General features: G+C 48.2%; 1 protein-coding gene across 3 annotated transcripts in view; it reads right to left on the reverse strand.

The window, feature by feature from the left end:
- The window catches only part of ADGRB1 (adhesion G protein-coupled receptor B1), a 201,975-nt gene that overhangs the window by 34,007 nt on the left and 149,130 nt on the right, over positions 1-18,838 (reverse strand). For all 3 annotated transcript variants that reach the window (XM_069957019.1, XM_069957018.1, XM_069957020.1), the window contains 3 exons: positions 17,713-17,782; positions 6,199-6,265; positions 2,098-2,183 (listed from right to left, as the gene is read on the reverse strand). In XM_069957019.1, coding sequence (XP_069813120.1) covers positions 2,098-2,183; positions 6,199-6,265; positions 17,713-17,782 — 223 coding nt within the window. The remainder of the gene's footprint in view (positions 1-2,097; positions 2,184-6,198; positions 6,266-17,712; positions 17,783-18,838) is intronic.

The raw sequence follows: 18,838 nt of genomic DNA on the forward strand, positions 1-18,838 counted from the left end.
TGTTATTATTGCTGCTGTATGATGGGTCATTCTGCTTGATACTGACCTGGAGTCCTTTAAAAAAAAAAAAAAAAAGACGCACTCCGATACTGTTGGCGTTCTAAAGATCCAAAATTCAATCCAAAATTAAATAAAAAATCTAAATATTTCTTAAGGAAAACACCGCAAAACAACTGGGAACTAGTACCGTAACCTGCTGGTTAAATTACAAAAGTTTAGGGCTCTCTGGTGGCTCAATGGATTCCACTAATCAAGTTGAAAATCTTAGTTCTTCAAGACAGTTGGTAAACCTGTCAAGTTTGGGAGGGCTCAGTTCATAACTCCTTAGAAGTTATTCCAACTAAGTCTCGAGATTAGCACAAAGATGTGTCCACTTAAATGATGGAGTGGGCTCACTGAAGGACAATCTGGTAAAAGAGGGGGGGTTGACCCCTTTAAACTGATAACATTGACTTAGATGATGGAGAAAGCCAATGAGAAGTAAATTGTCCTTTGGACATTCATTAAAGAAGGGTCCTGGAGCCTTTGCTGTAAACCCCACCCTGTGCTCGTCAGTGGAAAGGAAGTGATATGAGGTAAGATACCATTATGGTGCCCATAAAGCTCATACTAAAGTTGTCCAAACCTGCTGCCGTCAGTGGTCTCAGCCAACTTGTATGTAGGACTGCTAAATCTCCACCCATGGATCATGTCTATGGGGAGAAGGGTCGGCATTGAAAATCTATCCCAGCCAACCCTTTTCTCCATAGACATCATCTGTCGGTAGAGATTTGGGAGTCCTCCATACACCTCATACCGTTGGCCAAACCCACTGGTGGAATCAGATTTAGTATGAGGTTTCTGTTACTGTTCTTGAAAGGATAAACCAGCACAAGAGCAGTTTGGCTGTGTATGAAAAGGTACAGAGAAGAGTTACAGAGAAGAGTCCAGGACACTTGTGTGGTTGATGAAAGTCCAACATAGAGATGCTTTATCTTGTTTCTCCATCACCCATGTAGCGATGTTATCAGGGAAGGGAGAGTACAAACTCTTTTTACATTGCTAGTTGAAAGATAGAGAACAATGAGCAGGTCTTATCAAGGTGAGGAAGGCTCAAAACACATCCCATGACTGGTTCGAATAAAATAAAAAGTTGCCCTTCAAATTATTATGAGATAGACTGGGTGAAGAACAGCGTTAAATAAGCCTGATGAGTTCAATTGGTCTAAGCTCCCAATCTTTACGGTCTCTCGAAAGCCAGTGGACCACAACCTAGCTCCCCCTGGTGTATTACAGTGAAGCATATAGGATGGCTGGCCAGTTCTTTTTGCTTCTACAGGCGTTTTATCGTTCATTGAGTGCGTCCACCGTAATGAAAGGGTTTGCTACTTGGATAAGGCCTCCTAATAATCTTGTTTCTGCTATTTTAACGTTTGGGTCCAAACTGTGTTCCAACACAATTAAAAAAATAAATAAATAAATTAAAAATCATATAAATCATATCATCACATGAAAGGGGAAAGAGCAGATACTTCTATAGAATCTATAACACTTACTAGATGATCAATAACCAGATGCATGTAAGGAATAATAAACTGATAGTGTTATAGCTGTTGAAGAAGGGCTATTCTGGTCTATGCACAGACGATGCAGTATGTTTGGTCAGCTGGGGTTCCATAGGAGTACGCCGGTCTTCATAAATGTCCCCCATAGTGTATAGTGTTACTATTCTGCCTTATCTAGGGCTTTAGCAGTACCATAGAGCTCTCAGTAAATCCCATACCCTCGGCTGACTATGTCCCAGTCTATATAGCAAAGCTAACTGGCACTAGAGTCATCTCTTTAAGTGGTTTTCCCATTATAGGATATGCTTTCTGTTACTGATCACTGGGGGGCACAAGACCCCTACAGATGACAAGAATGAAGGGGCTAAGCACTGGAGTAGAGAATCTATATGCCTGTAATGGCTCTGTTATACAGTGTATCTCATAAGATATGATATAGATTTTTTTGTGCAGCATTATAATGGCCACATATGCTTCGCGTTCTGCTTTCGCCAATAGCAATCTGGTTATTGCTCATATCATCTGCTCTAGGACACATGGAGAGCAGACTTACCCGGCCCGCTCCTTGAGCTTCTTGTCGGTAATGCCGTCTTTTGAAACAAGTTTATTAAACACCAGGATTCCGATGACCATGTTGACCTGTAGAGAAAATAAAATGAGATATGTACTTGGCAACTTTCTCTGTAAGACGCGGAAAACACATTCTAATGGAAACCTGAATGTGCCCAATGCTCCCGGGAGCCACCACAGGAGCGCTCAGGTTCGGAGGTTACTACTGAATGAATGTGATTACTAGACGGCCTCAGAGAGTGTTCCATCCCGGAGGAAACCGCAGCCATTCCTAAATTATTTCTGATGGAAAAATTGTCACTGCAACATTATTCACAGGAAAACCCATAATGGAGTCATCGGTGGATGAAAAGATGGTGTATATGACTGGGGGTGGTGAAAAAAGAAGTGATCCTGTAACACATCTACTGCATAGCAACTACCCTAGGGGTCAGAAACTACCCCTGTGGTCAGCACTCAGCACCTACCCCTGTGGTCAGCACCTACCCCTGTGGTCAGCACTCAGCACCTACCCCTGTGGTCAGCACTCAGCACCTACCCCTGTGGTCAGCACCTACCCCTGTGGTCAGCACTCAGCACCTACCCCTGTGGTCAGCACCTTCCCCTGTGGTCAGCACCTACCCCTGTGGTCAGCACCTACCCCTGTGGTCAGCACTCAGCACCTACCCCTGTGGTCAGCACCTACCCCTGTGGTCAGCACTCAGCACCTACCCCTGTGGTCAGCACCTTCCCCTGTGGTCAGCACCTACCCCTGTGGTCAGCACCTACCCCTGTGGTCAGCACCTACCCCTGTGGTCAGCACCTTCCCCTGTGGATTTAAAACATCACAAAAACTAGAAAGAACAAGAGATAACTAGAAGCTATTGCAACAGTAGTTGTAGGGGATTGGGGGAGGTGAGTACCATTTCTTTTTATATTTATACCTATATTTATATAATGTTTATATCCTCCGGACAACCCTTGTGCAACCCTCCTCCATTTTTAAAGCCTAGATTTTCTTGATATAACCGGATATCTAGATTAATTTTGGTAGAATCATTAAGGCCGGGTTCACACTGGGTTTCTGCAGTCCGTTTCTTTCGTCCCTATGTATTTGTGTGCATCCCTTTTGATCCGTTTTTCCACTGACTTCCATTTAAATAAAAAAAAAAAAAAAAAAAAAAGGATCAAAAAACAGACTTAGGGTGCGTTCACACCTACCGGATCCGCAGCGGATTTTCATGCTGCAAGTTTGCAGCGAAATCAGCTGCGGATCTTGTACTGTGAATCTCAATGGGTCCCATACACGCAGCAGATCCGCTGCCTGCATGGGACCCGGCCCCTTTAACCCCTGTGCTGCCGCTGGCCACCCACAGCTTACAGCCCCGGCCCCCTTAAACCGCCGGCCCCCCTGCACGCTCGATCACCGCACCGCCCCCGCCCCCCCCCCTTCCTCATGCCCAATCGCAGTCCCGCAGCCCCGGCCCCGAGCATACATCACCTGCTCGGGCCATGGCTGTGTGATGCCCCCGGCCCGAGCAGGTGATGTATGCTCGGGGCCGGGGCTGCGATCGGGCGTGCAGGGGGGCCGGGACGGCGATCAGGCATGCAGGCGTTTAAGGGGGGCCGGGACTGTAAGCTGTGGGCTGCCGGTGGCGGCACAGGGGTTAAAGGGGCCGGGTCCCATGCAGGCAGCGGATCCGCTGCGTGTATAGGACCCATTGAGATTCACAGTACAGGATCCGCAGCTGATTTCGCTGCAAACTCACAGCATGAAAATCAGCTGCGGATCCGGTAGGTGTGAACGCACCCTAAAACCCTTTTTTTAAGCCTACACAAAAATGTAGTCAACCTTGTTTTTGTACGTTTAAAAAAATAAACGGATGTGTTTTAATCTTTTTTTCCTTGGAAAAATGGATCAAAACGAATGCACATAAATGCTTAAAACGGATGAAAAAAATGGATTGCGAAGATGCCGTGTGACCCCAGCCTTACACTTCTAATTCTAAATGATCCCGGGTCTGTTAGGCTGTTAACATGGGCCTTGGGTTTCATCGATGATCTCTTTGATAGACGCGGCAGTTCATGTTATAAACACAACAAAAACTATAGTATTAAAGGGAATGTAGCGCTACAATCCACAAATGAACCTTACGGGCACCGCCATGCTGATTCCACTGGTGTGCTCCCAATCTACTGCGCAGGCTCATACCCTGCTCTATAAACCGAGGAAGAGACAGACTATGAGAGACATTCAATGAGGAGTCTATCATGGGTCGGTGTTTGTTTTGTTCCGATATCTTGAGGGATTTATGGAAAAGTCGCAGTCATAGTAAAACGAGTCTCAGTAAAAAGTCGCAAAAAAAGCCTGCGCAGTTGGAGTCATATGCGGCTCGGACGCCGGAGCTCATAGGCAGCGGGACGTCACCCGGGGGAGGAGATATCGGTGCACTGGGGATGCTGGGCCCGCCTCCAGTGCACCAAGTCACCTAATTTGCATATTAAAAAACTGCTAAATCTGGGAAACTGGATTGAAAAAAAGGACCAAACCAGCAACATGGTACGATAGTATGAAAAGATTCATGTGTGGATTACAGCGGTACACTCGCTTTAACACCGCCTTTTGCTTCTAGATGGTTCCTAATACATTTATATTGTTACCTTCATACTAGGAATCACTTTTGGATCAGTCAGATATAGAGGGTGCTGCCCCTTTAAATCCCTTCTACTAATTTGCTACTTTTTTCCTATTCCTGGTGAAACTTCATTCATTTTGGATCTTAGTCTCTTGGATCTGTATTATACCCGGAGATGGTTATGCTAGTTTTTGCTTCTAAAAATTTGAAAATAATTGAAAATGATCATTTACTGACTAATTGCCAGAATTTTGCAGATTGTGCTCTCTGCCTTTGTCCAGATGACTATGGATGTGCGGCTTCTACTGGGTTATTCTGATTGATCTCCTGCCTCTTCTAGGTTATTATAGATGGATCTGCTGCTGCTCCTGAAATATTACAGAGGGACCCGTTCTTTCCTTTAGATAAGCTGCCTTAAAGGGGTATTCCACACAAACATAACTTTTGATATGCTGCTGCCTATGGTGAGACTAACAATTCCTTCCATACTTGTTATTATCTATTCAGTTTCCTTCCCCCAGTTCTCAGCTGCTGCTTTCTGCTGAAGACACAAAAATCTATGTGAGAGCTTTTCACTCTGTCTCCCCCTCATTTCTGCTCCCTTTTAAGACAGCTGATGTAAACAAGTCCCTGGCAGGCTTTATCTGCAACATTGTAGCTTCTTTTAAATGCTGGGGGGGTTATTCTGAGGTCAAGTTGCTGAACTCACTGTGATTAATCCTCCCAGCCTTACAGAGAAGCTACAATGTTGCAGATAAAGCCTGCCAGGAACTTGTTCACATCAGCCATCTCAATAGGGAGGGGGAGGAGAAGGAGACAGAGAGAAAAGCTCACACACAGATTATTGTGTCTTTAGCAAAAAGGAGCAGATGAGAGCTGAGGGAAGGAGACTGAATAGATAATAACAAGTATGGAAGGAATTGTCAATATTACCATGGGCAGCAACATATCAAAAGTTATGTTTGTGTGGAATACCCCTTTAAGACAGATATTAGAGGGACTGCCCAGAATTAGAAAATATTGTTGCCTTCTTCCAGAAACAACTCCACACCTGTCCTCGGTTTTTGTGTAGTATTGTAGCTCGGTTCCTTTGAAATGAATGGAGCTGAGTTGTAATACCACACGCAACCTAAGAACGAGGGTGGCGCTATTTTCGGAAGAGAGTAGCTAAATATTGGTAATCCTTTAAGAATGTCCTTCTATTGTATTCTAATAGTAATGTGAGGACTGGAGACCACACAGAGCAGCCGCCGAGGTTTATAATTCCTCGGTGCTCAGTGATTTCAGCTGTGGGATTACAGCATTGTCACATCATTAATCCCCTTATTGTCTCTAAAATTCAGCATCGCTGGAGTCTTCACCAAATATCTGCCTCCTCCGCTCTGATGTTCCTCAATTACTGGGATTTATAGGTAAAAAAAAAATAATCATAAGAAAAAGCAACAAGGAGGATTCATCAAACAAAATACCAAAACAACAGCAGCGGCCGGGCCCACGAAAGCGTAGAGGAGACCTCCTTCCAGAGACAACCAGCAACTGCAAGAGAGAGAGACAGGAGAGTCAGCCAATGGCGGGGATACAAAGGTGCACAATGTCACTATGGGGGCTAAGCAACCTGTCCATCTCCGCTAAATACACAAATCCCTACAGAGAAGAAGCCGGCTTAAAGGGAATCTGTCACTAGTCTATGCGGCCTTCATGTGTTACCTACATCATTCTGATCAGCCGTTCTCCTGATATGCGAGAGAATGGCCTTTGTGCTGCACCCTCCAGGGAGTGACAGATGGCTACCTATATACAGTATATATTCTATATAGCTATCAATAATGATTATATAAACAAACTGCATATAAATATAAAGTACAATAAGTAATAAACAAATAGGTTATAGAATAGTGCAATTATCAATTCTCCCTGAGATTATGGCTATACGCTGTAATCCGCTTATCAGCCGCTGCCTTATAACTGACTGCCGCTCTGTTCAGCTTCTCCCCGGGTACCTTATAACTGACTGCGGCTCTATGACGCTTCTCCCTGGGTGCCTTATAACTGACTGCCGCTCCGTCTCGGGTGCCTTATAACTGACTGCCGCTCCGTGCTGCTCCTCCCCGGGTGCCTTATAACTGACTGCTGCTTTGTGCAGCTTCTCCACAGGTACCTTATAACTGACTGCCGCTCTGTGCTGCTCCTCCCCAGGTGCCTTATAACTGACTGCCGCTCTGTGACGCTTCTTCCTGGGTGCCTTACAACTGACTGCCACTCCGTGCTGATCCTCCCCGGGTGCCTTATAACTGACTGCCGCTTCCTGCCGTTCCTTCCTGGGTGCCTTATCACTGACTGCAGCTCCGTGCTGCTCCTCCCCAGGTGCCTTATAACTGACTGCCGCTCTGTGTCGCTTCTCCCCGGGTACTTTATAACTGACTGCCACTCTGGGACGCTTTACCCCGGGTACCTTATAACTGACTGCCGCTCTGTGACGCTTCTCCCTGGGTGCCTTATAACTGACTGCTGCTCAGTGCTGTTCCTCCCCGGGTGCCTTATAACTTACTGCTACTCCTCTCTGGGTGCCTTATAACTAACTGCTGCTCCATACCTCTCCTCCTCAGGTGCCTTATAACTGACTGCCACTCCGTGCTGCTCCTCCCTAGGTACCTTATACCTAATTGCCGCTCCTCCCCAGGTGCCGTATAACTGACTGCCACTCTGTCCTGGGTGCCTTAGAACTGACTGCCACTCCATGCTGCCCCTCCCCGAATACCTTATAACTGACTGCCACTCCGTGCCGCTCCTCCCCGGGTACCTTATAATTGACTGACGCCCCGTGCCACTCCTTCTTGGCTGCCTAATACTGACTGCTGCTCCATGACACTCCTCCCTGTGTGCTGCTGATCTCGTAGATCGTTTTCAGAGCCTGTACATGGTTTTGCATTGGGTCATCATCACTTGTCAATGATTGATGATTAGAGATGAGAGAACCTCAAACACATTCTGGTTCGTCTGAAGGTTCCGTCATCTCTACTGATGATATTTAAGTGACCAGATCAGTGTCTGCTGGTCACCGGCCCTAATACGCAGGGTGATATCGCCCCCATTTATTAGAGCCCTTAGAAGTGAAACTCTAGGAAAGCACTAAACTACATGTGCCCTATAGGCTTCACTTCTCTTTCTGGAGGCAGTCCCATGGTAAGTCACTGACTATTAGGGAACAGATCAACCAACTTCTGGAGAAAGCCAAGCAGTGCCGACAGAAAATGGACTACTTGGATGGACCACTGCCAACTGGACATGTCCTAGTTATAGATTAGCAGTGTCAGACGTGACATGAACTTTAGGAGGCCACTACACTGCTCCATCTCCTGGAGGCTCTCCTACACTTTCTTGAGACAATTGTGTCGTGGCCCGGGGCTCTGGTTGCAGATGTTATGTGCAACTGGTGGGCTCTGATGTTTTGGGACATGGTGGCCATAAGTGGTAGTAGCCAGCCCCAGACACACGGGCACCGGACCTTGGTAAAACTGGGTTGAGATACAGGTGCGGCGGCAGAGATGACCAACTTTAACAGTGGTTTAACTTTACCTGAAAATATAAGGTACAAAATACAGTGTCCAGGTGCTAGTGCAAAAATAATGTGACAATACTTTTGTTCGACCTTTGAGGTAGACTTAAGAAGAAGAGAAGAGTAAAGACTTGCGACGGTAGTGTGGGGGCTGGGTAGGAGCCCTTGTCTAATATGTAACAGTACTGAGGTAGTACAAGTCCTAGGTATCTGTCTCTAGGTTGAGCTCCCACTGAAGTTATTTCCAAGTGGACAAGCGTGTCAGTAAGTTGCCTCGCTCTTAGCATCTTTGCCTTACCGGGGATCAGTCCCTCTGCCTTTCCTTGGGGGTGACTGTCCTGACTGAATAAATCCTCGGGGTAGACAAGGGTTGTTCCTAGTGTCCAGTTACCCACCTCCAGGGTTCAGCACTACATACTGGCTGTTAGTTTCTCATTAAAGAAGTAGTATAGTCCCTATCCAGAGCTTTGGCCTAAGCCTAGGCCTAAGCTTAGTGACTGCAGCAGGAACCTCTAGGCTTTGTCTGTCTCCTATACATTCTCTTGAGTGAACCCCCTGAACAGGAAGCACCCCTATCCTATATAAGGTGGGGTGACAGGAAGTGAAAGTGAGAGAAAGAATGGTACTGTACCATATTAATGTACCATATTAACCTTGTGGGACTGCAGCTGTGCACTGGGGAGAAGTGAGACACCTAGTGGCTGGCGAGGAAAATCACAGCTGCCGGCATTTGGTGTGACACCTGAGAGAGGTACATTGCCACAGGCTGTTAAAACTTAGGGCCCTATTACACAGGACGATTATCGTGCGAAAAATCGTTAAATCATTCGAATTTAAACGATAATCGTTCTGTGTAATTGCAGGCAACGATCAAAAAAATTGTTCGTATGTCGTTGATCGTTTATTTATCTGAACCTAAAATTACCGTTAATCGTTTGCTAATCGTTCGCTATAATTCCACATCCGTTCGCTCAAGTTCCACGTTTTTTCACTAATCGTTCAGTGTAATAGCACATTGTTCATTGTTTTTCTGGGATCAGAAGGAATAAACGATCATAGTAACGATCGCAATAATGATCATAGTAGCGATCGTAACTAACGATTATCTTTCTGTGTAATATGGTGAACGATTTCAGGTTAACGATAAACAATCTTGTTTGCAATCGTTTATCGTTAGTCGTTAATCGTTAAAAATCGCTCAGTGTAATAGGACCCTTAGTGGCCCCTTTATTAGGACACGACAATTGCATTGCCAAAAATGTTGATGAGTGGAGGACTGACCACTGTGACCCTCTGATTACTGGAGGTGGCAGGAGGCCTAGAATAAGGCCGGGCCAAACCGAGAGCATGGCTGGACCTCTGCCAATTGAACATTGGTGGGATATCCTAACAAAAGGCCACCAATATCTGTCCTAGAAGTGCCGTGGGCTCTAGGACTGTACCTCTACTTATTTTCTTGAGGTGGTCCTATGATCGGTCGTTGACTATTATAGGCAGATCAAACAACATCTAGAAAAATCCAAGGAAATCTGGAGTGCCTGGTCAAAGCACTGCCAATGAGAGGTTGGTGGAATATCCTACGGATAGCTCAGCAGTCCCCGTCCTGTAAGAATCCTTGGCGATTGTGCTTGGTTTACGGTTAAGCTTGGTTTACTCTTAGATGTCCATGTGTTATTATGTTGATAAGCGGCAGTTTTTAGGCTGCAATTCACATCACTCTTACAGCTGGTGGCGGCGGCTCTTCTCTGACCTCCACAAGACTATCAGGTCTTCTTCTTCTGCCGCGGATCTGTTTATTTTCCGCCACCTGCAGCACGGTTTGTCTTGCCGCTGTTTTATTTGCAGGTAAACTGTTGTGAACATCTGACGAGCCCTCACCCCGCTCACAGCGGACGGCGCGAAAACACAATGAATCTCTTCTTCACATGGGCTGACAGCAAAATGACTACTGTGAGAATGGCTGGCACCGAGATGAAAGGTTTTCCAGTGCTGTGCCAAGAGTCCAGACTTTGCCGCCTGAATGCCAATGAGATCCCAGACAGCTGACCCTGGTCAATTGTTTCTGCTCCAGGGCCAAAGCCAATATTGCAGTGACAGATGTCCGGGTAGTGAAAGCCATCGTGATGCTCAGGTTTTCTGCCCCTCGCTGCGATGGCGAAGAGAACAAGCATTGGAGTGACACCGAGCTCTGGCGATCTGTTAACTCTTACATGGCAGATACAATCCATATGTAACAGGGAGGTGCTGTAACAGATTGTGGCTGCCTGTGTTCTAGTGATACAAAGGTTGTGTTATGGAGGTCATGGGGGTGTTATGGGGGCACCTTATATTGTTGCATTATGGAAAAATTATGGTTATGCTATGGGGACACAATGGTCATGTTTTAGTAGTAGAGTGGTAGAATTATAGGGGTACTACCATCGTGTTATGGGGACACTGGTTATGGTATAGTGGTACAGAGATAGAATTATGGGGATACTACGGTTGTGTTATGGGGACACTGGTTATGGTATAGTGGTACAGTGGTAGAATTATGGGGATACTACCATCGTGTTATGGGGACACTGGTTATGGTATAGTGGTACAGAGATAGAATTATGGGGATACTACGGTTGTGTTATGGGGACACTGGTTATGGTATAGTGGTACAGTGGTAGAATTATGGAGGTACTACAGTTGTGTTATGGGGACACTGGTTATGGTATAGTGGTACAGAGGTAGAATTATGGGGATACTATGGTTGTGTTATGGGGGCACTGGTTATGGTATAGTGGTACAGAGGTAGAATTATGGGGGTACTATGGTTGTGTTATGGGGACACTGGTTATGGTATAGTGGTACAGAGGTAGAATTATGGGGGTACTATGGTTGTGTTATGGGGACACTGGTTATGGTATAGTGGAACAGGAGTAGAATTATGGGGGTACTATGGTTGTGTTATGGGGACACTGGTTATGGTATAGTGGTACAGAGGTAGAATTATGGGGGTACTATGGTTGTGTTATGGGGACAATATGGTTATGGTATAGTGGTACAGAGATAGAATTATGGGGATACTACGGTTGTGTTATGGGGACACTGGTTATGGTATAGTGGTACAGAGGTAGAATTATGGGGGTACTATGGTTGTGTTATGGGGGCACTGGTTATGGTATAGTGGTACAGAGGTAGAATTATGGGGGTACTATGGTTGTGTTATGGGGACACTGGTTATGGTATAGTGGTACAGAGGTAGAATTATGGGGGTACTATGGTTGTGTTATGGGGACACTGGTTATGGTATAGTGGAACAGGAGTAGAATTATGGGGGTACTATGGTTGTGTTATGGGGACACTGGTTATGGTATAGTGGTACAGAGGTAGAATTATGGGGGTACTATGGTTGTGTTATGGGGACAATATGGTTATGGTATAGTGGTACAGAGGTAGAATTATAGGGGTACTACAGTTGTGTTATGGGGACAATATGGTTATGGTATAGTGGTACAGAGGTAGAATTATAGGGGTACTACAGTTGTGTTATGGGGACACTGGTTATGGTATAGTGGTACAGAGGTAGAATTATGGAGGTACTACGGTTGTGTTATGGGGACACTGGTTATGGTATAGTGGTACAGAGGTAGAATTATGGGGATACTATGGTTGTGTTATGGGGACACTGGTTATGGTATAGTGGTACAGAGGTAGAATTATGGAGGTACTACAGTTGTGTTATGGGGACAATATGGTTATGGTATAGTGGTACAGAGGTAGAATTATGGAGGTACTACGGTTGTGTTATGGGGACACTGGTTATGGTATAGTTGGGCAGGAGTAGAATTATGGAGGTACTACGGTTGTGTTATAGGGACACTGGTTATAGTATAGTGGTACAGAGGTAGAATTATGGGGATACTATGGTTGTGTTATGGGGACACTGGTTATGGTATAGTGGTACAGAGGTAGAATTATGGAGGTACTATGGTTGTGTTATGGGGACACTATGGTTGTGGTATAGTGGTACAGAGGTAGAATTATGGAGGTACTACCGCTAGGAATCAATGTGTCTGGCTGTGTGATACTAAATTTGTATTAGGGGCCACCATGTCTGTCTATGTTATAGGAATACTGGTAAAGAAAAAAAAAATCTAAAAAGAAGCAAATAGAATGGATTAGGTGTCAGGTAGTAAATGATCAGGATTGCGTGTAGGGCACTATTGCAGGCATGTTATGGGGGCACTGTGATTACCAATGTTCCAGGGACAGTGTGGTAGACAATTTTGAAAAGGACACTGTGACTGGGAGTCCAGGTATTGGGCTGGGTCACCACGGCTGGCACTGTTATGGGGGTCCTGTAGCAGGTATTGGGCTGGGTCACCACGGCTGGCACTGTTATGGGGGTCCTGTAGCAGGTATTGGGCTGGGTCACCACGGCTGGCACTGTTATGGGGGTCCTGTAGCAGGTATTGGGCTGGGTCACCACGGCTGGCACTGTTATGGGGGTCCTGTAGCAGGTATTGGGCTGGGTCACCACGTCTGGCACTGATATGGGGGTCCTGTAGCAGGTATTGGGCTGGGTCACCACGGCTGGCACTGTTATGGGGGTCCTGTAGCAGGTATTGGGCTGGGTCACCACGGCTGGCACTGTTATGGGGGTCCTGTAGCAGGTATTGGGCTGGGTCACCACGGCTGGCACTGATATGGGGGTCCTGTAGAAGGTACTGTTATGGGGGTCCTGTAGCAGCTACCGTTAAAGGTCATCACGGCTGGCACCCTTATGGGGCACACTTGCCTGGCATGTACAGCAGGTGGTATTACTCAGTAGCTGTATAGAATTATTCCCCAGTAGACTCCACCATGCTGATGCATAAGGGCAAGGTTCTATGTAATATGCTTCTGTAAGCCACACCCATTTGTATTAGGCCCTGCCCACCTCTCACATGGTATAAGACAACCTTGCAGCTACGGATCCTGATCTGACGTCTCAACTTTCGGCCGGATGATTGATCTGGTAAATATTGCTGCTATATGGTAATTTATTTACAATAACCCCCCCTCCCCCATACTACACTGACGCCTCAGCTCGGACCCTGATGTGAAAGAACTTGCAGCATTAAACTAAAATATATATATATATATATATATATATATATATATATATATATATATATATATATGCAAAGAACAAACCCCCGACCAAGGACATGTAACCAAGTAATTTTCCGAGGAATGAGCATCTTAACAAAATCATGATTGGCCTTCGCCTTCTCAGAGCAAACTCAGTCTACCTTGAAGACAGCTAATAAATTAATTCTAGCACTCACGCTGTTTTCAAGTCCCGTATTAAGATTAATGTCGCCTATTCTTTCCACCTAAATAAGGTGTTCTTAGCAATTTGTAAGCTGAAGAAGTGGAAAGGTTTGACACGGTGGCACGGCGTGGCACCAAGCAGGTCATTATTCAATGTCAGGCCCGCTCCGGTCTCTACGTGGCGCACAAAGCTAAATATTATTCTCGCACTTTCATCAGAGATTCTCCGTGACATTGAGAATCCCTAAAATCATCTAAGTATAAATAAGGTAAGATAATACCGCCATCCCAGCAGATGGGAGGAACTAGGGGGATGGGGTCTCCTGTGCTGGAGGGATGTGCTACCAGGATGTGCAACACGATTCACTGCTCAGGAACAAGCCACAAATCCACAGAAAGCTAATAGCAATTGGGTACGAATGGCTGAAGAAACGCTGTGAGAATGACAAGGGTTAGACCGGAGAGTGTTGTGGGCATGCTCTGTTACTTGTGCGCCCTCTCCGCTGCCAGGGATCCACTCCCAGCTGTGCACACCGCCCGCCCTGCTACCAAGGATCCAGTCCCAGCTGTGCACACCGCCCTCCCTGCTCCCAGGGATCCAGTCCCAGCTGTGCACACCGCCCGCCCTGCTCCCAGGGATCCAGTCCCAGCTGTGCACACCGCCCGCCCTGCTACCAAGGATCCAGTCCCAGCTGTGCACACCGCCCTTCCTGCTACCAGGGATCCAGTACGGACTGTGCACACCGCCCGCCCTGCTCCCAGGGATCCAGTCCCAGCTGTGCACACCGCCCTGCTCCCAGGGATCCAGTCCAAGCTGTGCACACCACTCTCTTCACTCCCAGGGATCCAGTCCAAGCTGTGCACACCACTCTCTTCACTCCCAGGGATCCAGTCCCAGCTGTGCACACCGCCCTGCTCACAGGGATCCAGTCCAAGCTGTGCACACCGCCCTCTCCGCTACCAGGGATCCAGTACGGACTGTGCATACCGCCCGCCCTGCTCCCAGGGATCCAGTCCCAGCTGTGCACACCGCCCTGCTCACAGGGATCCAGTCCAAGCTGTGCACACCGCCCTCTCCGCTACCAGGGATCCAGTACGGACTGTGCACACCGCCCGCCCTGCTCCCAGGGATCCAGTCCCAGCTGTGCACACCGCCCTGCTCACAGGGATCCAGTCCAAGCTGTGCACACCGCCCTCTCCGCTACCAGGGATCCAGTACGGACTGTGCACACCGCCCGCCCTGCTCCCAGGGATCCAGTCCCAGCTGTGCACACCGCCCTGCTCACAGGGATCCAGTCCAAGCTGTGCACACCACTCTCTTCACTCCCAGGGATCCAGTCCCAGCTGTGCACAGTGCCCTCCCCACTCCCAGGGATCCACTCCCAGCTGTGCACACCGCCCTCTCCGCTCCCAGGGAACAAGTCCCAGCTGTGCACGGTGCCCTCCCCGCTCCCAGGGATCCAGTCCCAGCTGTGCACGGTGCCCTCCCCGCTCCTAGGGATCCAGTCCTAGCTGTGCACACCACCCTCCCCGCTCCTAGGGATCCAGTCCCAGCTGTGCACACTGTCCACTCCGCTCCTAGGGATCCAGTCCCAGCTGTGCACACCGCCCTATCCGCTCCCAGGGATCCAGTCCCAGCTGTGCACACTGCCCTCTCTGCTCCCAGGGATCTAGTCCCAGCTGTGCACACCGCCCTCTCCGCTCCCAGGGATCCAGTCTCAGCTGTGCACACAGCCCTCTCTGCTCCCAGGGATCCAGTCCCAGCTGTGCACACCACCCTCCCCGCTCCTAGGGATCCAGTCCTAGCTGTGCACAGCACCCTCCCCGCTCCTAGGGATCCAGTCCCAGCTGTGCACACCACGCTCCCCGCTCCTAGGGATCCAGTCCTAGCTGTGCACACCACCCTCCCTGCTCCTAGGGATCCAGTCCTAGCTGTGCACACCACGCTCCCCGCTCCTAGGGAACAAGTCCCAGCTGTGCACGGTGCCCTCCCCGCTCCTAGGGATCCAGTCCCAGCTGTGCACACCGCCCCCTCCGCTCCTAGGGATCCAGTCCCAGCTGTGCACACCGCCCCCTCCGCTCCTAGGGATCCAGTCCCAGCTGTGCACACCGCCCTCCCCACTCCTAGGGATCCAGTCCTAGCCGTGCACACCGCCCTCCATGCCGCCAGTTATTCAGCTGCAGGAGAAAAGATAAATGTCCCTGCAGTAGGTGCAAGCGGCTGCGGATCCTGAGGAGAGAGGACGAGAGCCAGGATCGGGCCATTATTCAGGGGTGATTAGACCCCAGATGAAAACTAGAGAGGGTCAAGAGAGGAGAGGAGGAGGAGGTCAAGAGAGGAGAGGGTCAGGAGAGGAGGAGGGGGGGGTCAGGAAAAGAGGAGGGGGTCAGAAAAGAAGAAGCTCTCGAGAGGTGAGGAAGAGGGGGTTAGGAGAGGAGAGGGTCTAAAGAGGAGATGAGGAGGGGTCAGCAGGAGAGGGGGTAAGAAGAGAAGAGGAGGGGGTCAGGAGAAGAGAGGAGGAGGGGGTAAGGAGAGGAGATGAGGAGGGGGTACGAAGAGAAGAGGAGGGGGTAAGAAGAGGAGGGGGTAAGGAGAGGAGATGAGGAGGGGGTAAGAAGAGAAGAGGAGGGGGTAAGGAGAGGAGATGAGGAGGGGGTAAGAAGAGAAGAGGAGGGGGTAAGAAGAGAAGAGGAGGGGGTAAGGAGAGGAGAGGAGGAGGGGGTAAGGAGAGGAGATGAGGAGGGGGTAAGGAGAGGAGATGAGGAGGGGGTAAGAAGAGGAGGGGGTAAGAAGAGGAGATGAGGAGGGGGTAAGAAGAGAAGAGGAGGGGGTAAGAAGAGAAGAGGAGGGGGTAAGGAGAGGAGAGGAGGAGGGGGTAAGGAGAGGAGATGAGGAGGGGGTAAGGAGAGGAGATGAGGAGGGGGTAAGGAGAGGAGATGAGGAGGGGGTAAGGAGAGGAGAAGAGGAGGGGGTAAGGAGAGGAGAGGAGGAGGGGGTAAGGAGAGGAGATGAGGAGGGGGTAAGGAGAGGAGATGAGGAGGGGGTAAGAAGAGAAGAGGAGGGGATAAGGAGAGGAGATGAGGAGGGGGTAAGAAGAGAAGAGGAGGGGGTAAGGAGAGGAGATGAGGAGGGGGTAAGAAGAGAAGAGGAGGGGGTAAGGAGAGGAGATGTGGAGGGGGTTAGAAGAGAAGAGGAGGGGGTAAGGAGAGGAGATGAGGAGGGGGTAAGAAGAGAAGAGGAGGGGGTAAGAAGAGAAGAGGAGGGGGTAAGGAGAGGAGAGGAGGAGGGGGTAAGGAGAGGAGATGAGGAGGGGGTAAGAAGAGAAGAGGAGGAGGGGGTAAGGAGAGGAGAGGAGGAGGGGGTAAGGAGAGGAGATGAGGAGGGGGTAAGAAGAGAAGAGGAGGAGGGGGTAAGGAGAGGAGATGAGGAGGGGGTAAGAAGGAGAAGAGAGGGTCAGGTGATAGATTGTGCTGCACTGGAGAGCGCCGCTGCACCGCGCTGTGATTAAACCTTGCTGCAGTCTTGTGGGTATCCAGCAGACTAGCAGCAATGAATACGTAACAAGCCTGCGAGGACTGCAGGAGACTGAGATGGAGTCTATCAAAGCAGATGAAGAGATGCAGCAGAGCCGAACGGGTCTGAACTTACTGAACTGAGATAACATTCATGACATCTGCTTCAAATGACAAACTCAGAGCCCCTCCATCTGCACTACGTCTATGACACACGGCAGCACTGATAAGTACACGGGCAGCAGAGCTGGATTTGTCACTGTCCTCTGTGCTAGTGTCACACAATTAGAACATGCTGCTATGTTGTTATGATGACAAACTCAGCTCTGCTTTATCTGGTTACCAGTGTTCATGATTTATTGATGAATGGGAAGCGATTCCGGAGCTGAGACCCTTCACATGTAACACGAAGCAGAACAAGTCCCCCCAACCTGTAGCTCTTCATAGAAACCCACTGGTGTGAACCTTCCCCAATTAAAGGGATTGGCTGCTTTTGTTATTTTCCAGAAATAGCGCCACTCCTTTCTACAGGTCACAAGTGGTATTGCAACCAGATCCATTGCAGAGAATGAAGCTGTGACTATGAGACTGCAGGTATGAGAGGGGTCACGGACGCAGCACTTACTAGTTGGCCGATCCGTATCCTTTCGCCTTCGTGAAGCCGACAGATATCGCCACGACCAGAGCGGGAAGACCTGAAACACAGAGCAGAGACTCGGTTATCTCTAGGCTTAGATACACCCGTGGGAGTACCACAAATGACAGGCTTAGAAACATCAACTAATCTGTACAGTATCACACATGATAGGCTTAGATACACCATCTAGTTATCACAGTACCACACATCATAGGCTTAGATACACCAGCTAATCAATACAGTACCACACATCATAGGCTTAGGTACACCGGCTAATCAGTACAGTACCCCACATGATGGCTTAGATACACCAGCTAATCAGTACAGTATTATACATAATAGGCTTAGATACACCAGCTAATCAGTACAGTACTACACATGATAGGCTTAGATACACCAGCTGATCAGTACAGTACTACACATGATAGGCTTAGATACACCAGCTAATCAGTACAGTACTACACATGATAGGCTTAGATACACCAGCTGATCAGTACAGTACTACACATGATAGGCTTAGATACACCAGCTAATCAGTACAGTACTACACATGATAGGCTTAGATACACCAGCTGATCAGTACAGTGCCACACATGATAGGCTTAGATACACCAGCTAATAATATAGTGCCACACATGATAGGCTTAGATACACCAGCTAATCAGTACAGTAACACACATGATTGGCTTAGATACACCAGCTAATCAGTACAGCACCACACATGATATGCTTAGATACAACTCAGCATACAGTATCCCACATAAGATTAGATACTGCAGCTCACCAAGCAGTACCACAGTACCATGCATAATAGTCTTAGATGCAATCATCAAAGTACCACAGAGGCTTAGATACAGCATCTCATTCAGAAAGTATTGTACATGATGAACTTAGATACATCAGCAGAGCACGTGATATCACAGATGACAGGTTTAGATACATGACCACAGCGGACAGTGCCACACATGTTAGGTTTAGCTACCGAAACCCAGCATGCTGTATCACAGATGACTGACTTAGATACAGTAGCTCACAAGGTGGTATTAGACATGATAGAGAGTAGACAATACCACAAATCACAGGCTTAGATACATGAGCGCTGCATAAAGCATTG

This window comes from Dendropsophus ebraccatus, chromosome 2, assembly GCF_027789765.1.
Source record: "Dendropsophus ebraccatus isolate aDenEbr1 chromosome 2, aDenEbr1.pat, whole genome shotgun sequence".
Classification (NCBI taxonomy): Eukaryota; Metazoa; Chordata; class Amphibia; order Anura; family Hylidae; genus Dendropsophus; species Dendropsophus ebraccatus.